Genomic DNA, 25,781 nt, shown 5'->3' on the forward strand with positions numbered 1-25,781 from the left:
AAGAACGTTGAAAAACTTGTATTTTACTCCAATCTTATTCAATATTATTTAAAGCTTTCCAAATCGAATAAAAACTTCAAATTACTCTCAGCATCTGATCTTGATATGGAAACATTTTTTCTCGCCAGGCCATAAACTTTTCCGTTGAGTTTGGATTAAGACACAGGATTATAACAACAAATGCATGGGTGTGAGAGGTCACACATGGCTGCCTGTGAAGAGAACTATATGTTATTAAATGAATGTGCAGCAGTGTACACTGACTAATCCATGCCGCAACCACACAACTAGTACAGATTAGTATAGCTACAAGGGCTTATAGGCCTCCCACTCAGTCATAGACATACATGTTTACACCTTTGTTGCACCCACTGAGCTATCAGCTGTGTTGGAGAAACAGCAACCAGAAGTGACATGATTAAGTATAATTTATAGCTTTTATTTTTTTTAAACCTTTATTTAACCTGGAGATTAAAAAAAATCATTCAGAATTAAACTCTCTTTTTCAAGAGTGTCCTGTCCAAGACAGCAGCAGTGAACAGGGTTTATCTTCTTTACACAGTCATACAACATAATACAACCATAACAGACGTACAAAGCAGCAGCTATTTACCAATGGCAGTCAGAAATACAAATTAATCAAAGTATTTGCATTCAGATGTGGCAGCCTCCAAGTCTTGCAACTTCCTCTTAAAAGTGTCCAATGAAACTAGTTCAGTGAGTTTCAACTTTTTCAAATTATTCCAAAGGGAGAAGCAAATTTAAATGCTTTGGTTCCCAGTTCAGCTCTGATGTTTGGGACAGATCATGGGAACCAAGATTGCTCTCTTGATTGATCCTCTTCTGAAAATGTAAATCTGGAGGTAGGAGGGTAGATGACCAAGAATAACCTTTTAGACATGAATGTACCAGTGTTTTAGTCTGTGAGTGAACAATGAAGACCATCCCAAATGACCTTACTACAACAGTGATGAGTGAAGGATTTAAAGTTTGTTATGAATCTCAGAACAAAAAAAATAAACATTTGAAAAATAAAAATAAAAAATAAAATAAAATGAATAAGTAAAAATAAAATAATAAATTTTGCACTTAAGTCGAGGGTTGCTTTGCTTATTGTCATTCTGTAAATAATATTTGCAAAGCTAAAGGCTTGCTGGTCTTATTTTTGGTTTTGTCTGATCAGGTGTTCATTTAATCGTTTGTGAGTGAAGGGTCAGAAGACGTTTCCTTGTTTCTGCTCTTTTTCATTCATTTTGAGATTTATTTGGATTTTGTATTGTACTTATATTTCTATGTGATCATGAATGAAATAAATACAAACAAACAAGCAAACAAGAGCTCCATGATACTGTGTATAGAGCATGTAAGCTCTGAGACGACACGTGCATGTACAAAACATTTTAGGGCCTAAAACGCTGCCTTGGGGTAAACATGAAACTAAATGTCCAACTGTAAACCTCTAAGAGCTTTTCTTCTGTGATTATTTTATAAAGTTCCTAAAATTTAAACCTGGCTGTAAAATGCACTCATGTTGTAAACGCTATGTCTCAAATACTGATGAGAGAGTTGAATTAAGCTCCACCCTTTATATTTATTCAGCCCTTTAAAAGTCTTGTTAGAACAATGACATCAACCTGTAAGCTCATGCATTAAATCGTTTGAGGTCTGGTGTCCCGTGACATGAAACCATTACAACCATAGCTGCCACCAGTGACAGAAATAGACTTCCTCAGAGAGGGAGCTCTGGGCCGTTTCCTCCTGGGCGGCATGGAAGAACAGTGTATAGCTCATACACACTCGGCATCAGCAGGGCACTATCTGTATCCTACACCCGTCTGGTTAGTCTGTTCTTATTAAAGTGAGAGATTAAAGCAGTTTGGGATCAATAAATCCATCCCACAAGTGTCAGGTGTGTGTTTGTGGGAGTGGATTATTTACCTTCCACTACATTACACCATTTCAGTAAATGAAACATCCGGCTCACCGTAACCTTAGATGATCTTTCCCCCAAAATTAAACATCTCCTGAGGTTGCGAGAACACTCTCGAGTCAGATCACTCACCGCCAAACCAAAAAAGTATTTTAAGCAGAAATAGAGCTGTGGCTGCGGAAAGCCAGGGGCTATCTTAACCTCATTTCACATCAGAGGAGAAAGTTGTGTGAGGCCAGACTTCAAAAAGGCCACATCGTGTGACTTGAGTGTTTTCAGACACATGTCTCTGTTTAGAGGCTGCACTGCAGATATAAACTCCTTTTTTTTATGGTTTTATGTAGTTAAACGTGTTGTTTTCCTTTTCTTTCATCTTTTTAATTCTTCATTTCAAGTCAATACCAAATCAATATGATCAGTGAGTGCAGTTACATTGAAGTGAACAGTAATATTATTAGTGATTGAGGCATTCTCAGTCAGATGACGAGCTGTCAAAGGGAGATCATGGTTCAACTCTGAATGGAGATGTGTCAATATGACTCAAAAACAGCACAAACCTTCTTTAATGCTGTATCAACTTCAGTGTTATTATCATAAATTCTTTTCCAGTGTGTATTTTAAAGCTTTATGCATCCTCTATATACAGATAAATATTTGATCATGCTGCTCCTTCACATTGTCCTTTTGGATTACCCCATGAAAATTTATGATTTCAAAACAGTTAACTTGCAACAGTTTTGTTTTAACGTTTTAAAAAATGACTTGAAATTAGTTTTATTTTGGATGTTACACTGCGACTGTAATTCTCAGTCAGAGCTTGTGCAAATAATGTTGCAATTTCAAGTTTTAAAGAACAAATTTGATTATTTGAGTGATTCTATAATTAGGGGTAAATTCAGGTACAAAATTAAGTGAAAAAAAATATGTGCTTTTTTGTTTCATATTCTATTTGATTGCAAATGATACACCTGGGATGTACTTAATTCATTAGTTAGAAAGCTCAAACCTTAATGAATTTTTAAATATTTAAGTTACAAAAAAATTTTGAAGCACATTTTTGTCAACTGTGTTATTGACTAAAGCAGTGACTATTTTTTCCAACATCATTCCATAATATACTGAATTTAGAGTTACTCAACATTTCTATGCAAGACTTTGCTCCCTAGAAATGTCCCTCATCATTTAATTAAAATAATACTAAAAGTAATATTCACATACATGTATTCTAGTGTGAATTTTGAAGAGCAAACTTGACATTTGAGAAATTAGCACAGCACATAAAACGCAAATTCCAACACGATTGACATTTTTAGCTAAATAAATTATCGAACCTGCTCACTTAATATATTTAATAAATGACCCACTGTAAAATTGGTCATTGCTTAATATTGACATTTAGTAAAATTGATAGGTATATCCCATGGAAAAGAAATGCACCCCTAATTATAGTATTACTCATTTATATATGAGTTTATCTATTTGTTTACCTTTGACTTTCAAGATGAAAAAGTTGTCAGTGTTTTCTATATGTGAGACTGTGTTGAATTAATTTGAACTTACACAGATAAATAAAGTTAATCAGTCAAACAGAAACTTACAATTATGTGTTTGTTGTTGTTGTTGTTTGTTAGTTTATTTACTGACCTCTCCTTATGCAGGATTGTGGGATTTTCACCGGGCTTTTCGAGGATTCATGCACCAATGAAAGCAGTGAATGACACACTTGTTGGTTTGATCACACCTTAGCAGGGAAAATATGGAAAGCCTTAATCAAAACTAATTTACAGTCTCACCACTTAGTTGAATCACGATTTGTTGTATCCATAAAACCAAGCATATGCATCGTGAATAAGCTAAGTCTCAGCAAATGGAGAAAGCATTTATTCTTGCAGAGACACCAAGTCTCTCTCGTGCTTTGGTGTCAGCTGTGCTTGCGTGTCCTTGGAGATGAAGGTTTTATCTGCTTGAGATAAAGATTTCTTAAACACTCAGCTTCTGAGTTCTCAGCAATCTCTCAGATGTGGTTTTAGTTTATGTGATTAAAAAAACCCGCATGATATGGCCTCCAATATCAAGGTCACAATCTAAACAAGTCAGCTCAGGTCATAGACAGGCTGAAGGAGCACTGTGCGTTAGTTTATTTTCTGTGATGTACTTTGTGTTGGAGGAGAACTTGGTCATTAGGTCCCCAGGTCACCTGCTGCAGGAGTCACTCCTCTTTTTCCAGCAGAGAAACTGATTACCACACCTTAAGCCCTTCTGTTCTCTCCCTGTGCTCCCAGAGGAGGTGACTGAACCACAGATTAATGATTCTGTGTCCATGTTTAGTTGGAGATCCTTCCTGATGAGGTGCAGGTTAATGAAATTTCCCACCAGACTTGGACAGTGTGAGCTTAGCATGACATCGAGGGAAGCCCTGTGTTGTATACTCTCTGCAGGAGCTGTCACAAGCCCTCAGCTGTCGGCAGAGACATTATACAAGCCGGGCCTATACAGAGAAGCTCCGCCTCCAGGGCCTATAAGCCCAATTATCTCTCTTTACAGGCCAGAAGGGATTTCCCTCTCACTTACCTTGTAGTGTTTGATCAAAAGATGAAAAAACACCTTCATTAAAACAAGTTTAAAGAATCAGAAACTTTAAAATCACAAGTTAATGAACCTGCTGTGCAGCAAGGATGATTCTGTGAAGCACACTGCCTCTTTAAACATCTGATAAAGTTATACATATGGATTATATCTTTATTTTCTTTTGTTTCTCATTTTATTTAATGCTTCTGTATATGATGTCAACATGTTTGCAGACCAGCTCCTGTGAACTGTCTCACCTGAGGTCCCTCCAGGGCTGAGCACACCACCTAGTGGTCAACTGGGATTAACTGTGACACAAATACAGATGGCATTAGGCTCAGGATTATGTTTATTTTTGGCATTAATGCTGAGATAGGTTTTATTTGGGGAGGACAATTAGCATATATGTTGACATCAAAACAACAAAGTTTTTCTCTGCACCGTGATTAGCTTTAGCATTAACTTCGTTATTTATGCATTGATGTATTAGCGACCCAATCTAAAGTCTGTCTCTGTAAGTAGAGGGTGAATTAACGCTGGCAGAGGGTTTATGACACTGACAGGATGAGGATAAAATCATGACCTTATTTTTCCTGCAGACTGGGTGTCAGAGTTGAAAGACATGCATTTACAGGACACCAAAAGACATTAAATGAAGTCAAGGATCGTGTATTTTTTAATTCATGATCAATCAAAGAAATAAACTATTTTCTTTTAGACCAAGCTTGAATAGTAACAGCAGCTGCAGCATCTGGAAATCAAATTGATTAAAGCCATGTTGTAAAATATGATGCTGCAGGTCTTCCTTTCCAAAGGCAGAGTCACGCAAAATAAAGCAAAATTTCTGCAAAATAAAGTTTAGTCATAGTTTAAATAGCCAGGCATGTAGTTTGACTTGATTTAAAACTAATCAGTCCATGTTAACACATTAATCTGTGAGGTATGCATGATAATAGAGTTTTATCTCTTTTATTTCGACTGTAGTGAGCTCTGCAGAAATCCTGGACCCAGCTGTGATCTCTGGGCAGCCAGAAGATGGAGACATGAGCGCAGGAATGTTTGATTCCGACCGCCTCTGCTGCTGAGTTTACACTCCATTTTTTCCCTAATCAAAAACACAGTGAAAATGGAGGAAAACAGAAAACATTAACAAAATTCTGCATAAAAATAGGTGAAAGGCGTTTTTCCTGGACTTTATTTTGAACGTTTTTCTGGGTGGGCGGGATCATGCACTTGGCACATCCACACGTTGACGTCGTCGTAGCACATCTGGAGAGCGGGTTCGCTCTGAATTTGAAACAAACTTCCTTTCAGCTGCAGCACGCGCACTGAATACACCCCGAGGGTCTGCTGCGCATCTCAGACCTGTCAGATCAGTTCTCCTTTAGGTGTCAGCTTTTAGGGAACCATGTGCAGTTTGTCTCTGCCTGGAGCCGTCGTAGGTGAATGAGCAGCAGCTTAACAGCTGGATGGAGTCTGGACACATCTGCAGCGCCTGATCCGGAGTGTGTAAAGATGAAGCAGCAGCTGGATGGCTCCGTGCAAACATCCCCGGAATGATTTGAGAGTTTATCACAGCCAGAGGGACATTTTCTCTTCATTTGGAGCTTAATGAAACCGTGAAACTCGCACCCTCTCTGATCACAGGGATGAGCAAGATGAAACTTTCCTCTGAGGAGATTCGTTCTCTTCCACCAAGACCTCCGATCCTACAAGCGGCTTCACCAAAGAGACGGTTTGTCAAGGTGGGGAGGAAGACAAGTGATGGCTCTCAGCAGTAAGTACAGAGAAACAGACTTTACACTTTGTCAAAAGAAATTCTTTGATCAGAAAGTTTCAGGGGTCACTTTTTTCTCTCTTACTCTTGGTGATTGTGTTAACATCTCTCAGGAACTCCTGTGGGTTCAGTGACCTCTGTTATAGTAACCTCAGACTGATAGTGGTCACAGTGTTGGTCACACTTACCTCAATTAAACTTCTCATTAGCACATCTTCCTGTCCATCAGTCTTATATTTGGAGAAATACTTTGGTCTTATGCTAAAATGAAAACCAATCTTATTCAGTTCACTGTTTCACAATACTTTGCTGAGCATCATGTTTATACTTGAGCATCACAGAGTTATCTGCATTTAGTTATGTATGTGTGACAAAAAATGACTGGTAACTGTAAATTTCTTAAGCCAAATATTCATTTTTTAGGGATAGAATGAAAGCATCTCCAGTGTTTACAGAGGAAAGTTTAATCCATGTTTTTGCTCGCTGAAAGTGGCTTTATTATTTGTTTATTAGAAGTAGGAGGAGGGGGTTCAGTCTGGTCTTTGCCAATTGTCCCAGACGATCTTCATTAGGAGAAGCAAGCTGCAAATACATCTTTGAAAATTCATGCAAAAGTCAAATGCCCAAACGGAAATCCGCTGCTAAATAAACGCTACAAATACACACGAGATGCAAAGCAAAACAATCAGAATCACACATCTGAAAAAGGAAAAAGCACTTTAATTGTTCCATATTCCTGGGGCTTTTGCTTCTGCCTTTTTGCAGTCCATTCCTCCTGAGGAAGATCGTCAGCGCTGTTGTTCAATATTGCAAAATTTCCGTCATGTATTGGAGCATAGATACCAAAAGAGTCAAACTCCTGATTGACTCCTTGCTCATCCCTCCTGACAGGAGCAACAGTGGCCTTCAAGGACATACAGCTCCTGTGATGCTTTTGAAGTTTGATCCTCCATTTGCCAAGTTTTAACCATCAAAACCTCCCAGAAATACAAATTCATTTCTTCAGCATGAAGTTGAAGTGTTTCTCTTTGACCTCAGTTAATCTCAGCTGTGTCATGTGTCGATCAGGTGTGTTAGGTGTGTTCCAGCTCGTCAGCCTGCTTGAGCTGTCTCATGCCATCCTCAGTCAGTGTCTTACAGACCGGCTCTGATAACTTCATGATTCAGAAAACTCAAATATCTCAGTGATGGCGTCACTGCAGAGAACCTTTGAACTGTGGCGTTAAGAAGCTTAGAGGCTTGGTTTAAGTGAAACAACACCTCTTTATTTCATTAATGTACTGAGGGAGCTGAGGGAGGCATGCCGAGGGAGAGTGGAGGTGCTGAGGACAGACCAACAGGTAGATGTTTCATTGTTGTGTAAACTTTATGTCTTTCATATTGGGTGGATTATATTTTCGTGGAGGTAACATTGAGCCAGGTTGTGGAAAGATATTAACACAGGACTCTTTTCTTCTGCTCCACCAGATCCGCTTCGTCTACTTCTTCGAGCAGCAGGTCAGGTGAAGGTGTTGCCATCAGACAGCCCAGCAGAGGCCGCATCCGGCGCCACACCAACCGTCTCTCAGGAGTCTTCCTGCGGGTCCCTTCCTCCAGCTCGGGGTCCATGGCACTGACAGCAGGCATCAGGTCATCTTTGTCTATCCAGCCCAGGAAAGGCAGCGGTACGTCACTAACACACCACATTGGTTCAAGTTACTCATGCTTCATTTGACATTTTAACTTCAAATCGAGGAAATACCCAAATGCTTCTGTCATTTTTAGCCTAATGCACATAAAAATAACCGTTTATAATTCAGTTTCTTTCAAATTTTAAGTCCTACAATGAAAGTTTCTCTATATGTTTTTCCTACTGGATTTGATTGGTCAGCGATTAGAGAAATGAAAGCACAGATTTTGCTCCAGTTTCAGTAATCCACTCATGAGAGCAGCTTTCAGTGAAATACATCCTGTCCAAATGTTTCTGCGGATGATTATTATTAACAGCCAGTGTGGTTGAGTGATGACAGTACAGTTCATGGATGGTCACTCCTGCAGCTCTTGGGGATCAACTGGTGGGTTTGGCTCTGCAAGGATGTTGCACCAGCTAATGCATCTTTAAAGCTGCTGTCAGGAAGTTTAAGTTTGTCAATTTTGGCGTTTTTTGTATGATCCAGTCAAAAGTATGCATAGCTTTTGGGATTTAATAGCCACTGGTTTCTTTTCACAATTGAATGCATCACTTGTTGTAAATGAATTTGCTTCAGTAACTGTATAAAAGGTAGTTTCTTCAGTGTTTTATAACAATACCGAAAAGCTGAACACATCACACCTCATTGACTCCCTGTGCAACTCAGAATCACCTTCATAATCCTGTTATTAGCCCATAAAGCGCTCACTGGTTCAGCTCCTCAGTATATTTCTGACCAGCTCATAGGCTAGGACCTCATCCAACCCCAGAGGTCATCAAGTAGAGGTTTTAAAAGTGTGCTCAGAGTTGAATCAAACTACTTGCAGACTTTGTAGGCCATGCAATCGTTTTGACAAAACAAATGTGATGTTTAAAAGTCCCCATGTCTCCGGCATCTCTCAAATCCTCCAACAGAAAATGCAGATATCTTTAGATTAAGGTAAAAAAAAAAAGCAGCATCACCTCCATACCCTTTTATAAATTCAGGAGGAGGAAGAAAATACAACCCAGAGTCAAGTTGCAAGTTGTATCAAACCGGCATCCCTCCAATCCAAAGCAAAGGGCTGCTGCAACATCTGCACGAACCCTCCATCATTTCCTCTTTGCACAGACCTCTGGTTCATGATGTAAAAACTACCATTAAAGTGCACACAAAGATGAGTATTGCCCTAAAGTGAGACCTTAAAACTCTTCTCCTCTGCAGTTATCTCTTCAGATGTTCTAAAAGCCGACGACCCAGCCGAGCTGTCCAACCAGATGACTGCCCCGGGAATCTTGAAGATCTTTGGAAATGACATCTGTGAGGGCGCGCACTACAAGAGCGTGCTGGCCACCACTCACTCCAGTGCGAAGGAGCTGGTCAAAGAGGCCCTGGAACGGTACGGCCATGTGTTATCTCAGCACGTGTGTGTGCGTATGTCTGCCTGCCATATGTGTCTTCTCTGTATGCGAGTCCTCATGTTTGAGTTATATTAAGTCCGTCCACATGCTTCCTGTGCTCTAACACACCTTGTGCCACATCATTTGATTACTGAAGCAGTCAGAAGAGACCTTGATGCTCAGAACTTTGGCAGCCGATGAAAGAAAAGTGCGTTCTTGTTTTTATGTTTAGCTGAAGGACGCCAACTTGACTCATTCCTCTGTTTATGGAAGATGAGGTTTAAAGAACAAAGTTTGCAATTGTGCAAAAGTTCGTTTAGCTTTTCTGAACAAACTGGAGATCTGTGTGAAAGACTGAAGCAGCTTCTCTCCAGAGAAACATGTCTGTCAGTCTTTGCTGACGTTTCAGCCAAAAACATAATGGAATGATTAATGCAAGTGGTTTTCAGCTTTGGAGGACGGAGTAAATCACTTTCCTTTCTCCTCGGTGAAAGTTTACACTGTAGCGTGACATTTAGCTATATCATTACGAGATATCTTATTTAGTCATGGTTTGGCAAAAGCAGCAAAGATTTTTCAGTGCGCTCTCTCTTTGGTTTGGTTCCTGCACTGATTCAACTGAAGAAGCACCAAAAAATTCTGAGATGAAGTCAGAAAGTGTTTTGAATTACGACTGCTCTGATATTTTTAGATCAAAGCTGCATCATTTCCTGAAATATGATTGCACAACGTGTCAGAGACCCAGATGAACACCATATTCTTAATCTGGTTCCCATCAGCTCCGTGTTCAGCAAACAACTTTTCTCTTAGTGCTGTCATCACTTGTGCTTTCAGTCAACAAAGATCTTTCATTCGTGGAAAGAAAGCTCTGATAAACCTATTGTTGTCTGCCCAGAAACTAACAAATTTCTTGCGAAGTGAGCAGCTTGCGTCTTAACCAAAGCGGAGAATTAGGAGAAAAGTCCAAACTAGAGCCAAGATAAGAGATTAACACTGCAACCCTTTCACTTATTTATGCTTTTGATATTTTGGAGTTTTTGCATCCACTTAGTTTTGTTATAATACTTAAACTTTGTCTTGTAGATATGGCCTGGGCAAAAAGGAGGCCGAATCCTATGTCCTCTGTGACACCATCGGCTCCATCGCTGATCATCAGTGGAAGACAGAAGGTTTCAGAGTCGTGGGAGACAATGAGAAACCCCTCCTTCTTCAGTCGCTATGGAAACCCAGAGAGGGCCTGGCGAGGCGGTTTGAGCTCCAAAAGAAGAGCTCTGTGGAGGAGAAGACGGCCAAAGACAAAGACACCATTACTGCTGGTACGATTTGTCTGACTGCATGATCACAATCTGCAGCTCTCTCCTGTGAAAAGCAGCACTTTCAGAGTTAAATCTCCGAGTCAGAATGTGGTTTGTTGGCACGTTGTTTTTCTTGTAAAGATCAGCCAAGCCACACAAACCAAACTGAATTTAATAGTCTGCAAACTCTTTTTTCTTCCTCTTTAATTTCTGTGACAAATTCAGTTCTGTTTCATTCTTACAGCCGTTAAATGTCCTAAACATTTGATGAACAATGCAGACAAACTGTGACTTAATGAAGCTTTTTCCAGTGACACACCCTTTCTGTGTCTTACAAAGCATCATGGAGCAGAATAATATCCAGAACTTTCCACAGAAGCTGGAAACAAACACTTTATGTGGCTATAAATGTGCATGGTGGAGCGCTTTCTGTCGTCTGGTTGACACAGCTGTGGTCGTGGTGCAGAAGTGTGTCCTGTTTAGTGTTTTGTTTTTATGAATGGTGCAGCAGGAGATAGCGCTCTATCAGCGCCAGTGTGTGGAGGCTGCTCAGAGAGGGAACTCTGTCTTTTTTATTTCCATGAGCTCTGTCTGTGTTTCCACTGAGGTCTGTTTCCTGAACAAGGCTTCTCCATGTTGACTCTGGCTTTAACACAACATGTACCAAAGACCAAACACACACAAACTCACACACATCTCACCTTGCTCCAGGAAAAAATGGGTGTTGCCCTATCAGGGAATCTGTGTCACATCCATGCTGGACATATTTATGTTTCTGTTCAGTTTGTTCACATTGAAACTTCAGTTTTATTTTAGCTCTAACAAAAGAATTGGCTCATTTGTTCCCTCTCCTGTTAGGTATCAACGCTCAGGCTCGAAAACTCCAGAAAAGCCGCTCCAGAGTGACCTCCACCTTCATGGAGAGGACGATGGGGCGCAACCACAAAATGTGGAGGAGCAAAAGTGAGATGGACCTCTTAGACTCTGATCCAGAGAACCAGCAGGACGCAGATCAGGAAACCTGTCAGAAAGATCGAAGCGAAAGCCTGAATCACACTTCAGCGCTTCAGAGCCACAAGTGTTCACAGACAAACCCAGAACAGAATCACATTCACAGCATCGCCGTTTCCTCGGAGGCCGGGTCGCAGGCCAAAACAGAGAGGCTCTGTCCGTCCAAGGCGAGAGGCGAGCGGGAAGGAGAGCAATCAGAGAGGGAGGAGACGGAGAGCAGCGACGATAGCACCACACAGTACTCCATTCACCCTCCACATGACTGTCCCTACCTGCTGCTGCTGCAGGGCTGCAGCCCCGCACAGGTATCCCATTCACACACTGACTTCACAGCTCTCATGTCACACAGATTGCACTTTTTCTGTGACCAATCAGTAAACAAAATAAAGATTATTTATTTATTTATTTTTATTTTTTTGGCTGCACGGTGGCACAACAGTTAACTCTGCAAGAAGCAAAAAGGTCACCGGCTCGATTCCCAGCTTGGCCTGTGGGCCTTTCTGTGTGGAGTTTGCATGTTCTCCCTGTGCACACGTGGGTTCTCCGGCTTCCTCCCACAGTCCAAAAACATGCTCACCAGATTAACTGGTCACTCTAAATTGCCTGTAGGTGTGAGTGTGTGTGTGTGAATGTATGTCTGTCTGTCTGTCTATGTATCAGCCCTGTGATTGACTGGCGACCAGTCCAGGCCTCTCGCCCAATGACATCTGGGATAGGCTCCAGCCACCCGTGACCCTGAACAGGATAAGCGACATTTGCCTAGTGTATTGTGATTTTTCATGCAACACTTAGTCCTACTTTAATGTTATACTTCATTTCAGCAGACTGTCTGCTACAATTTGGTGTTAGTTGCAGGTTTGTATGATAATTTGTTTCCTGACAATGTTGGAAATGATGATGATCCAGTACATATTTCATATTCTGGATCTTAGTATCCAGAATATCGCCAGGATCTGGATTGTACTTTGACATCTGTCAGAAATTATGGTGACCTTGTCTTGTATAGTCTTGCAAAACAATCCGACCATTTATTATGGAGTTATATACACATATGGTGAAAAAGATAAAGAATCCTTTAAAAAGATCCTGGATCCAGATAGTGATCCAGATCACCTCCAAAATTCAATCACTTCTTCCTTATCCCATATTGAACATTTCCTGAAATTGTCATCAAGATCTGTTTGTTACTTTTTGACTTGTGTTGTTCACAGACAAACAGACAAACTCTCCCAAAAACAATTCTCCAACTTGCTTAAGTTGAGAAATTGTTTTCTGGAAATTCTTGTGAAATCTGACACTGGATAATCTTTTATAATTAATTATAATCTTTATGCGAGTCTAGCCAAAGTTTTAGGCGAGTGAGGCTTAGCAAAAGGAAAATGCAACTCCTCACCTGCACCTTTGCAGTCTGATTTTTGTGTCTGAATCAGCACGTAACGTCAGGAGAGACACGGACGGGAGATCCATTTTTCAAATGTCAGCAAACTATGCTGGAAAACTGTGAGCCAAAAACACAGATCAGGAAACTGAAAAAAGACAAACCTGGCACTGCTTCCTGGTGATTACACGTGCTTTAACAAAGGGCAACCACCACACACTCATATACACACACACACACACACAGCAGCTAATCCTGATACACTGCTGTGATTTCAGCCGTGCGTCACAGTTGTTCTCCCAAAAGACCTGTCACAGGACCATAATCCACTGCCAGAAATGTTATTATAGACATGGTTTAAAGTGTGAACACAGTAAGTCAGCTGTACTGCTGTGAAAAGACAGATAACACAAAGAAATGTCAAACATAATAAACCCAGAACATTGTTCCCTCTCTCTAATGAAACATTGTTTTCCTAATCAGGCTCAGATCAGGACTAAAAATCTAAAACCTCCACATGATCAGGCTGCTCCCCCTCAGACGGTTTTTAGCTGGAGGTGATTAGCAGATTAAAGTTACAAAATAGAGATTTAGTTTCAGCTCACGTTTTTACACACTTTCTGCTCTTTTGAGAAGAGTTTTGTGTTGATGAAGAAACAAAGAGAAGGGTGGAAGAATTCATATGAACATGTTGTATCCTCTGCACTCAGGACTTTGTTGTCTACCTCCTCGCTGGGCAGAATATTGTATTTGGGCGTCAAAGTGACATCGATGAAGCGTCAAAGCCTGACATCCTCCTCTTCGCTGCCGACATCCTTCCCAGACACTGCTACTTCCATCGCCGCAGCGCCGGCAGCCCGACCATGCTGGGCCCCTGTCAGGACTGCACGGTCACGAAGAACGGCGAAGTCCTGAAGGAAGAAGAGCAGCTTCATCCAGGGGATGTCATCGGGTTGGGCCAGTGTTACCTCTTTCTCTTCAAGGATCCTTTAGCTCTTACACAGAAGGTGAGACTGACTCAGAAAGAGATGGAGAGGATGGAGTGTTGTATCATTTATCTGCTGATTCCTCTTCTTCTTTCTTCTTTCTAACCAAAGGACGTCAACAGTTCTGTTTCTGGATCCAACATGTCTGCTGTCTCCTGGATGCTGGATCACACCACCTCTCCCACATCCAAAAGTGACTCTATGATCCTCTGCAACACCTGCAGCACAACATGCAATGACCTTCAGAGCTCCAGCAGTAAACAGTCTCTGAACAGAGGTCAACCCTTCTTAAAATCACCCAAAGGCTTCAGCCTGACTGTGAAATATGACATTGAGGACGAGTATCGAATCGTTAAGGAGATAGTGGCGATGGGAAGAAGCAGTTTTAAAGACAGACCACCTCTGACGGTTTCTTTCCTGCTGTGCCTCTGTGTTCAGTATTCATCTGCAAGTCTGCACACAGCAGATCTACGCAGGCTCCTGCTGCTCATAGCCAGTGGAGTTCAGAGCGCTATGTGGGTAAGTTTTAGGGTAAAGATACCTTTTCTTTTCATTCTTTGTTTATATTTCCTGTCTGAACATTTAAAAGTCTTCTTCTCGTCATATAGGATTACACGAAAGACCTGGCTGCAGCTCATCCTGAACCGTAAGCACATGATGTTCTTCATCATCATCAGTATAAAATGTAACAGTCTAACCTCAGATCTCTCCTCTTTGTCGCAGTCTCACCAGTGATGGCCCAAACCACGAGGACCTCCAGGATCTTGTGCTGCAGGAGGTGATGTCAGGGCTGCGCCCCCTGGTGGTGTGGATGTCAAACAGTCTGGAGCTGCTGCATTTCATCCAGTTCCAGCTGCCACTGATCCTGGAGTGGAGAACCAGAAAGGAGCAGGGACTGGAGGATGAGGAGGGAGGGGAGGATGAGGAGATCAAGGAGGCAGAGAGCTGGGGTGAGAATAATTCTGAACTTGTAACTTGTAACTTGATAATGAACTTGTATCTCGTGTTTGCATGGTCAGACTGTGGATCTTGTGTGATTTTCAGCCCTGTTGGAGCTGCGTCTGTCATGTGTTCGTTCAGCCAGTGAGGAGACGTTAGCGGTCCTGGAGGAGGTTTTGTTGCTCGCCTTTCAGCAGTGTGTGTACTACATCACCAAGGTAAGAGGACTTGAAAGCACACAGTTAAAGCTTCAGTAGTTATTCTGTGCTTAATGCTTTGCATTTATTGTGAAAAACATGCAGAAAGCAGAGTCTTCAAATGACTCCAGTATACTAACAGTTTGTTTTTGGACTCTGATTTTAAAGCTTTGTCTGATTATCCGTGTTTGTTCTTTGTTTCAGCATATATATTATGTTAAGGCCATAATAGCTCCTCTAACAGTGTCTGACTGAAGCAATTCAGTGCAATAGCTCCAAACAGATCTGTAAGAAGAATAAACAAACAGTGTCCTGGTTTTAAAATGACAGAATGGCCCTTTAAGCTTCACTGTTTCACCGTTTCCTCAGTCAAAGGAGAGCAGAAAGTCTGGCTTGTTAAGCAGCTCCCTCTGTTCCCCTCACAGATGATCCTGATGTGTAGTTTAAGAAAAGAAAATAATCAGAGACGGCCGAGAAGAAAGAGCCCAGTTAGCCTCTCAGACAGGTTCCTAATGGAGCAGCCCGCCACAGTGTGGGACCACAGAGGGGGCATTATGACACCAGGGACACCAGTGTGTGTGTGTGAATGATTATTATGTTTATGAAAGACCAAGCTGGGAAGCTTAATTGCTGCTGACTAAGCTTTACATTCCAACTGGTGTCCTTTTTACATGCGATGTTTCACTTTTTACAGATAGTGAAAGTCAAAACTCCTCAGCTGTGAACTATAAAACATTGACACAGTCTCGCTGACATCACCCCTCAGTTTCTGAAGCTGTGTTTTGAATCTGGCATGTTGGAAACGCTGACTCAACCGAGCTCTTGGTCTATTTAGAAACAGATGGAGGTGGAAAGGAGACCAGCCTTTAATGTCCCCTGAGCAGTCACAGTTTTTGTACCAGGTTGTAAACACGCTTATTCCTGCTTCAAAGATAGTCGTCTCAACATGGGTGTCAAAGAGACTTCTAGGATCTTGCGGCGGGCTTCAAGTGGACACTGGAGGTACTGCAACCTTTTAGTACTTTTGCATTTTCCCAAATGGCAAGGATGATTTAGCTTAAACAATTAAAAAATAAACATTTTATTTTTCCTTGCAGAGCATAAGAGAAGAAAATTCATGTCAGACATGATGAAAAAATATGTGAGGTTGTCAACCTGTTAGGTTTACAAGATGCACAGACAGAGCAGAAGACAACATACTAAGCAAGCAGAAAACAGTTGGAATCATCAGCTTTACCTTTAAAAGACTGCCGCACTCGAGTGCAGGAAACATGATGGATGCATCATCACAACTTGCAAACTTTCCAGCAGCAACCTGACTCCTTCTCAGAAGGTTTTTAAGGCTGGGAGGAAAAAGTCTGGATAAAGTCAGGTGACAATTTCTGCTGTTTGCAAAAAGTTTGGGCAATTCTTTGGAGTTAAGTGCACGTCCTGATTCAGCTAATGTTGGAGGAGCACTGCACACATTTCAAACTGTGTCTCCTTTTGCAAAAAGCTGACTCACCTTGGCTCGTAGAGTAGTCAACTCATGCTCAATGAGTGTGCAAACAGAGCGAGCACAAGTTGGAAGAGATAGGATTATATTCAAAGTACTCGCTTTCAGTCAGTGCAGATGATTTTTTTTATCATGCATGGCCACTTTTCAGCCGTTTCGAGTGATATGAGGTGATGCTCCAGTAAAAAAAAATGCATCCAATCCCTGCAGCACCTCATCACACTCCTTAATAAGAAATATGGTCCCAGGAGTTATAAGGTTTACAGTCACCACAGGATATCTGGGTAATGAAGTCCTTGAAATGTCTCTCATGTTTCCAATTAGGACTCCTCGTCTATTTCAGTTACTATCACAGTTTTGTTTCTCGATTATTCCGTGAAGACTTTCTGTCCTGTTGGACTCTCACAGAGAGCTCCTCAGAAAAAGAGAAAATGGGATTTCATTGTAGCCACAGATTTTTACTGTAGCACCACACCCAATACATGGAACCGTGCCGGGAAAGTTTCAGACACATTTTGAGTGGAGCTGTGTGGGTGTGGGTAAAAAGACCATCCAAGAAATACTAATGAGGAGATTGGCCTATTTTTGTTCTGACAATCGTACATTTCCTCCTCAGACAGAGGCTGAACCAGACATGATAGCTGTGCTGCATATCCTCTCAGATTCTCTGGCCCTGCCAGCGACCTGGATGCTCCAAACCACACCAAGGCTCCAAAGTCAAAGGAAGCCATGTCTAATATTGAGCCACATCCCATTAGGAGAGCATAGCCAAGCCCAGGTCTCACAAGTCCTGCCAGCTGGACTTCAGTTGGACTTTGTCTCTGATGCTTCGGGACGCTTCACTGATATGACATATATCTTAAAGAAGAAACTACAGAAACTCATATCCAGCTTCTGCTTTGCATGTTTTCGGCAGCTCATTTTTTGCAGGGGGATGTGGTTATCTAAGTACCTGCCTCAGAGAGCTTTCGTTTCTCTCTGCAGCCCAGTCTGATGAACCAAATGACTTCCAGATGTGGTTTGGAAGTAAATCCATAAATAATCCTAAAATTAAAAACAGTATGCTCACAGTGCCTTCACTTGCTATACCTAATAAAACCGACGTGTTCATTACAGCCTGTGCTCTCCTGGTCTGAGTCCATGGAGGGAGACTCTGAAGCATACCAGGATGAGTGATACATGGTGCAAGCGGGAAATGTATCTTTTAGATCATAAATAGACAGAATTGATATGATGTTTCTGTGTGTAATGAGTGAACATCTATCAAACAAATATTGTGAATGCTCTCAAAGTGTGCCAGCTTTAAGTGGTTGTTGTTTCCTCTGACATTGTTGGTCTTCCTTTTGTTGTGTTTTGTTGGATCAGAGCTCAGTCTTTCAAAATAACAAGGCCGAAGTAGAAGTCGACCTGCAACTCCTGAGTTTTTGGGGAAGAAAAAAGACCTTTCCTATCAGGTTGGCTTTGAAGAAAGTTGTGTAACAGATGTTTCTCATTAAAACAGCATTTTACCAAAATCACAAAGATATATCTCTGTGGGGTTCCTCTCATAAAGCTGTCAGGCATTATTTAGATTAATCAGAGCTCGGCAGGAGCAAAACAAGCCCTCTTAGTGGACATACTTTGGTGGCAGGTTATGGTAGTTTCTTCAGAAATTTAGAAACTTTTAGTATCTGTTACTCGTTGTAACTCAATGGCGTCTGAAGCAGTACGTTAGCTCACCTAAAGGAGAGCCAACTTTCTAAAGCTGCGTCCTTACTGGAGTGTTCTGGTTTTGATTCCAGCTCTGGGGTCTCCTCTGCACGTCAAGCCACCTAACTGTCCTGTCACTCCAAACCCACTTCACCCTCAATAAAATAAGGTTTAAAAAGATCCAGGCTCTCCAAATGGGTGCTCCAGTTTAGACTGAAATCCAGCCTTAAATCCCTTTCAGTTTTGTTGATCCTGCATAGGAGCAAAGAGTCTTTAGTTGCACTGCAGAGAGTTGGATTTTTCTTCTAGTTGTTGAGGTCAGAGAGTTCAAAAACGCTGGCTTGCACAGGCTAATGTGACCACCGAGTTTTTATGGCTGTAAACTTAAACAGGGAGATGCATCATTGAGAGTGTCATAGCTGTTTGCCTGTTTTTCATCATTTCAGTCCCAAAATGTTGATCTGGATTCTCGGCATTCTCAGACACTCTCAGAGTTTTCAGATTAAGTTGCTGTAAAGTGTGTTTTTCTTGGTCTGATCAGTGAATCCAGCCGTGTTGTGTCATCCATCATGACTGCCACCTCACAGCAGGTCCTAATCCACGTCTTCCCTGGACTGACAGGACAGAAAATGGTAGGAATGTTGGAGTCAAGCTGAGGAGTAACCTGGCTAACGCCTGATGATTCACTCAAGTATTCATCTTTTCCTTTCACTAGCTGACAAGGTGATTTATGTCCAGTCTGACCCAGAAATCTTGCAGTGTATGTGAAATCTTTAAGTCTTTTAAATAGCTATACACCAAGACCAGTGTTGCAGAAATTCGTGTTGACTTGTCTCTTATTCTGTCCCCATGCAGAACAGAAAGTGACACTGGCTGTGTTGCATTCAGAGCCAAATCAGATCTACACCCGCACAGTGTTGTAACATCATCCCTAATCTGTGTTTATTTTGGATATTTCATGCTAATGTGAGTGTAATTGCCGCGGGACGGGAAACAAAAGGCGCCACTGGTGAGTAGCTATTCCATCTGAAGAAATGACACGCTGAATCCAGAGGCGCTGTGAAAGGCTTGTGGTCAGACTGTGTGTTTACTTGTCCATCACAATGAATGGATGCACAAATAAGCACATAAAGAATACACACTCTTTGAGTCTGGAATAAAGCATGCCATGGATGCATGTGGTGATCCCAGAATGAATGCATCCTCCGGCTTGGCTCTGCTGAGCGATATTTTCCAACCAGAAAGGGCTTCAACAATATTTGACTTAATGTTTGCACATTTCCATTGTCTCATGTGTGATGGGAGCTCTGGCTGTCGTGCTCTCGTGTTCATGTTCTGCCGGCGGCGTCTTACAGTAAATGTAAACTGATCCTCTCAGGGTGGATTCCTCCAGAACTCCTCACTCAGCAGCCCTGTTGCAGCACCATGCCAAGCCCACATGAGCCATATTCAGCTTTTCAGGAATGTGGATCTCTGGCTGGCACTGACCTCGGAAGCTTGGTGGGTGTAAGAGTGAGATCGGAGGGGAAGGGGGATGTCTGTGTACAATTAGCCTGAACAAAGCTGTCGTTGTCCCGGCTCATGAGGAGCAGTGTGGACCTTTGGCTGCAGAGGAGGAAGCGTAACAGTCTTTATCGCTTTGGTTCCTCTGGTGTGAGAAACGTAGAGAGACGGACGTGCTGAGGCAGTATGGGTGGTCTGAAATCTGCATTAGAGGAATACATATTTACTTCATCCCAACGATTAGAGCGTCCACCACTCTGTTAACATTTCCAACCTCAAATTGACCCACAGGAATTGTCAGGCATCTTTGGTTCCACATGGACGAGTGAGTCACCCTCAAACTGAGCTGCACAGCCCCCCTAACTGAACTGGTTCTGTCTCTTCAGGTCCTCTACCCCATCCTGCCAGGCCTTCTGGACTGCAATCCATTCAGGGGGGCTCCTGTGTTGGAGGTGTCTGGAGATGCAACTCGAGTCTCGGGGAAGAGTGGGATGCCAGTCCCTGGTGAGATCCAGCAGCTGGTGGAGGTTCTCACTGAGACCTGGAAGCTGCTGTCCGAGTGTCAGCTGCATGCAGAGATTTCCTCACAGCTGATTGGATACCTCTTCTACTTCATCAATGCATCGCTCTTCAACTCGCTCATGGAGAGAGGTACGAGTACACTACAGCCTACATTCATATGAGCTCACTGAATGCCACAACAGACAGACAGAAATGGGACAAAACCAAAACCTCTATGTAAGGAAAATCCAAAGGTCAAGGGTCAAGTCAGACCAAACATTTACAAACATAATGATAATTTTAAAACTTTGAATATGAAGCAGCAGTGAAAGATCAAATCTCACAAAAAAGTCATCCAAACAAGTTTAGAAATCCAGCTCTTGGCTGCAAAACAAAAAGTTCAAGGATTTCTAATTGTACAAAAAACGGTTTCAACATTTGTAAAAACTACAGTTTCAGAAGGTTGTGACATCTCTGCTTGCAAAAATAAATCTAAGGATGGATTCCTAGAAAGATTGCACAGTCTTTTGTTTCTGCAAAACCTGTGCAAATGAGACTACGTGACACCAGAGCAGTAAATGCACCACGAAAGATGCTGCAAAATAAATATCATTCCTGTGCACCGGTCCCGTTTGTGCATCTTCAAACAATCCATCCTGCATTACTTTGGGGCATTCAAATTGGGCCCTGAGCTAATGAGCTTCTGCGAAAAATAGGATGTTCCCAACACTGGCACTGGGATGTAGCTAAAGGTTTTTTTTCTTTTGCTAGAAAAAGGATTTGATGTTTAAAGTTTCCCTGATGAAGCAGACGTAGTTGTGCTTTTAACCTCTCATCCAATTACAGTCACATCTGGTTCAGGATGACAAAAGTCAAAACCCTAGACTCAAAGCTTCCAAAACTCTCAAAGGTCAGCTCAGTTTATCTCACAGATCTTCAACTGAGAAAAGATCTGATTTCTTCCTGATGTGGATGAAGGCTCTGAGCGAGGCTTCTACCAGTGGTCCAGGGGCGTTCGCATGCGGTCCAATCTCAACTTCCTCCTCGACTGGGCCCAGACAGCTGGACTGGGAGAACTGGCCTTGAAGCATACGCACACTCTGTCATCTGCAATTAATCTGCTCGCTACACCCAGAAAGAATTTACTACAGGTAGAACACACACGTACACACTCACACACACACACACACACACACACACACACACACACACACACACACACACACACACACACACACACACACACACACACACACACACACACACACACACACATAAACCAGTCGCATATCAACCTGATGGTTAAAAGATGTGATTTCAGCAGAGTGCATGAAAAATGATATTGTGTCTGTATAATGTGAAGTTTTATTACACACTACTTTATTTTTACTGTGTTTATTATGAACTATAACATTTAGGGCCCCAGATTTTTAGATATCTGCCTGCCCCCCTCTGGCCAGCAGAAAGAGTGCAGGCCAATGCATTTGTTCATGTGTTTTGAAACCAAGACTTCCTCTTTTTTGAAAAAGAAAAATTAAATAAAACAAAACTTGAACTTGTAGATTTTCACATGATTTGCTGTTGACTCTAATTACTGAGTGTTCAGAGGAATTAATCATTCATCATGTTTTAACTGAGCTGTCAGTTTATCAGTGTACACATTTGCCTGTCTGTGTAGAAATCCTGGGTGACCCTGCGGTCTGAGTACCCTGCCCTGAGTCCGGCCCAGCTGAACCACCTGCTGAGTCTGTACAGCCCAGCGTCCCCCTTCAAACACACCTGGGCTCCATCTGTCATTGAGCAGGCTGCTGCACAAAAAACTGGTGAGAGTTTGAGTCACTGTAACCTATGATCCTTAAAGGTAGGGAATTTTTGTGACTTGTTGGTGAATACAAACTGAAACTGGGGTCCTCCTTCTTGGATCTGTGCGGCAGAGCACACCCACAGCTTATGACTACGTGAACATATTCACCAGCCCAGCAACCACCTGTAGCATTGTGTTTCTACAAAGGAGCCATAACCCCGACTTAGCATGTTAGAACAAGCTAGTCACAGGTATTTAACACGTACCTGGTTTGCGGAAAGCCAACTCGCGTAGCTCTTTGTCCCGAGTTGCTTGCCAAGTTTCTGAAAATGAGTGGAAGTTGAGGCCAAGCTTCACCCTCGTTTAGGAAAAAGCTTTAACTGTTTGACGTTTCATTTCACTTTGGTTGTGTCTTTCTTTCTCTGTGCTACGTCCACTATCCTAGCTGCTCTGGTTAGCTTCTTCCACTGGCTATTATCAACACACAAAGTCACATGCGCACTGGGCGGGCTGTGATTAGCTACACCCAGAAATATCCCGACACAATCAAAATATTAACATCCAGGCAGAGGCAGAGGAGGGGGCTGAGGCAGACACTGACACTGATACACATTTAAGAGGCCCATGGGAGGCCATTGAGCAGGATTATTTCTGTAAAAGTTGACTTTAATTTTTTAGGAAAATCCTGCAGACTCTACCTTTAAATTCAGAGTACAGATAGTGAATAAAAATGTAATCAGTTCCTCTTTTGTTTTTCTGTTTCAATGCCGTCCTACCTCAGATGACATCCTGGAGTCTTTTGACACCCATCATCCTCTGGTGCTGCCGGACAGCGGTTATCAGTTCCAACTGAGGAGCGAGATAACAGATTTGTTCCTAAGTGAGCAGCTGGACCAGCTTAAAGAGTTCATCTCAACGCTCTCGAACTCAAAGTGTGACGTGGTCAATGCAACGGATGAGCAGAAGGTAGAAAAATACAAATCTTGCTTCAATATTTAACACAATGCTGGCAGTTTTTGTATCAAGAAAAAGTTAAATGATGGTGTTTTTGTTTTCAGGTTGGCACTAGCCCCACTGAGATCAAACTGACAAAGATGGACATCCATCCAGGGAGCATTCAGGAAGCATTCGATAAATCTACAGCCGAGATATTCTTATCTCAGTCTTCTCTCCATGAACTCCAGTCCCCCTTGCCTCCATCACCCCCGTCACCCCGCTCCCCTCCCTCCGTGCAGCACTTTAATGAGATCAGCTCCTGTGGTGCGCTCCTTTTGTCCCACAAACTCAGAAATCTGGAGATCCAGGGCAGAGAGACAGACTCAGGTTCCATACGTAGGTCGGCGGCTCTGGACTCTTCCTGTCTCCCTACACCCCCCAACACCCCCCACATCATTCACCCTATTGATTTAGTGAAGGCGGATAAATGGGTGAGGGGTGAGAGTGAGACGCTGCCCTGGTCCTGCAGTCTGGATCCACATGATAAAGGTACAATACAAAGATAACTGATCTCTCTTCTGCTTGTCTGTAGTATGAGGAAACGATGATGTCTTCTTCTGAATCTTAGGTGGACTGATGTTTGAATGCCTGTCCGCTCTGAGAGGAGACTCCTTTAGGAAAGAATATCCCAGTTTGAAAAGATTTGTGAAACTCAAAGAGGAAGAGGAGAAGCAAGAGGTGGAAGAGGCAGATGACCATTATGATGACGATGATTATGAGCTTTTCAGCATCGAGCTGCAGCGCGGTGCATGTGGAGTGGGTCTTGCTTTAATTGACACAAGAGTGAGTGAAAAAATACGCACATGTTCTCATTCAGAGATGATGTTCAGGGGACTTAATGACGTTATGTTTTCATTTCATCTTTCAGGACACCTCCTTGAGAGTGAAAGGCGTCTTCATCCGAGCTGTTGTCCCAGACTCTCCTGCGGCCCGGAGTGAGAAGCTGCAACCGGGAGACCGGATCCTGGCTGTGAACGGAGTCAGTCTGTTCGGACTGGACTACCAAAGGTGTGTACGATTAATGTCCAGATGTATTAATTTGTTCGTTTTTACTTCCTGCTGTCTGATACATGTTTGTCTCCATCAGTGGAAAGGAGCTGATCCAGTCGTCAGGTGACAGGCTGAGGTTACTGATAGCCAGATCTGACTGGATGGCTAAGGCTATAAAGGCTGAGTGCTGACAGTGTTTTTCACAGAGACATTAAATGCACCATGAGTGCATTAAACACTGAATATAGGAGAGAGATGGTTGGACTCTGAATCGTCTGCTCATCCACAGCCTGGATTTATTCAAGTCTTAATTTTAAGCAGTGGAATTCAACTCTGAAGGATATTTAATCACTGAAGGAGCCACATGAGTGGAGTCTTAGCATGCAAAGGCCTTGAAGGTTTCTGAGTGGAACATTCAGTCCTCTGTCTGTATTTGTTAAGTGCCTCTTTCTTCGACGACTCAAGGTGCTTTTACATTTCATTTCACCTACACACATTCACATACTGATAGCAGAGGACTCTCTGCAAAGTGAAAAACATTTACTAAAAGCCTCACAGTCACCTGATAAAGAGCTGGTCTGATTTACTGCTCTGTAGTTGACACTACATCGCTTTCATGCTATCATTATTAAGATCTTTGTCATGTGATGTCATTCTAGTCTTCAGGCTTTTTGATTCATCATAAAAACTGTCTAAGATGATAAACTTGTCTTAAATACATCATTTCATGATCCTTCATTGTTTCACACTCACATAGAGTGATGCCACTGTTTATTTCTCTAAGCTATGGTTCAGATTTGATAACTTCTCTATCTTTAATATCCTGTTTGTTTTGTTTTGATTGGCTCATGTCTGTTTCATGTTTTAGCAATAAATACATTTCAATCCTCTACTTTCTGTGCTATTTAAAACAGTCACACTGAAGGAATATTTGACCTTAAACAAATCTCTTACATCTCTCTGGAAATTATTTTTTGTGGAAATACTTTTTTCCTTTAAGTAGTTGAAACAATTCTGCAAAAGCTTGAAGCCAGTAAGTAAGCTCAAGTCAGGTACACTCCTGGTCTCTCACACCACCTGGTGGCTGCAATGCAATAACTTAGATCTCAATCAATCAATCAGTCTTTATTTGTATTGCGCCAAATCATAACAAGAGTTATCTCAAGACACTTTACAAAAACATTTACAGGTCCAGACCCGTTAATGTTAACCAAATTTTATTAGCAGAAACCCAACATCAAGACAAGATAAGGAGTCTTATCTCATCTTAACCCTCTATAAGCACAGGACTTTGCAGCATTTAGCAAGTTACAATGGCAAGGAAAAACTTCCCTTTAACAGGTAGAAACCTCGGACAGAACCAGACTCATGTTAGACAGATATCTGCCTCGTCTTAAATGATTGAATGATGAATAAAATACAATTAAAAACAAAAATAAAACAACTTTTAATCACTGATTTGAAGTCATTCTTTTAAACATACAATCAATTTAAAAACGCTCTAAAAATCCCAATATAAAAGTATAATTTTTTCAATCTTTGTTGCAAATGCATTTATGAAAAAAAAAAAGTTCACCAGAAGGAAATATGTTTCATATTGAATTTCCAGTTGCTCTGACATTGGCTTAAACACATTCAAAACACAAAAACATATCAAAATTAATACATGTTGT

The 25,781-nt window shown here is 41.9% G+C and overlaps 1 protein-coding gene across 1 annotated transcript; it reads left to right on the forward strand.

Moving 5' to 3' along the window:
* The first annotated feature begins 5,637 nt into the window (after positions 1-5,637).
* Positions 5,638-25,096, forward strand: LOC141784687 (ras-associating and dilute domain-containing protein-like). The gene is made up of 18 exons (XM_074662519.1): positions 5,638-6,275; positions 7,743-7,939; positions 9,149-9,323; positions 10,408-10,640; positions 11,478-11,935; positions 13,719-14,015; positions 14,106-14,513; positions 14,603-14,640; positions 14,718-14,944; positions 15,039-15,151; positions 20,204-20,468; positions 21,297-21,469; positions 21,997-22,141; positions 22,904-23,088; positions 23,181-23,607; positions 23,687-23,901; positions 23,987-24,126; positions 24,206-25,096. The coding sequence occupies exons 1-18, from the start codon at positions 6,148-6,150 to the stop codon at positions 24,297-24,299; spliced, it is 3,918 nt and encodes a 1,305-aa protein (XP_074518620.1). The 5' UTR covers positions 5,638-6,147; the 3' UTR covers positions 24,300-25,096.
* Positions 25,097-25,781: the final 685 nt, after the last annotated feature.

This window comes from Halichoeres trimaculatus, unplaced genomic scaffold (genome assembly GCF_033239565.1).
Source record: "Halichoeres trimaculatus isolate MK-OKI-2021-1 unplaced genomic scaffold, fHalTri1.1 fHalTri1_scaffold_23, whole genome shotgun sequence".
Taxonomy (NCBI): Eukaryota; Metazoa; Chordata; class Actinopteri; order Labriformes; family Labridae; genus Halichoeres; species Halichoeres trimaculatus.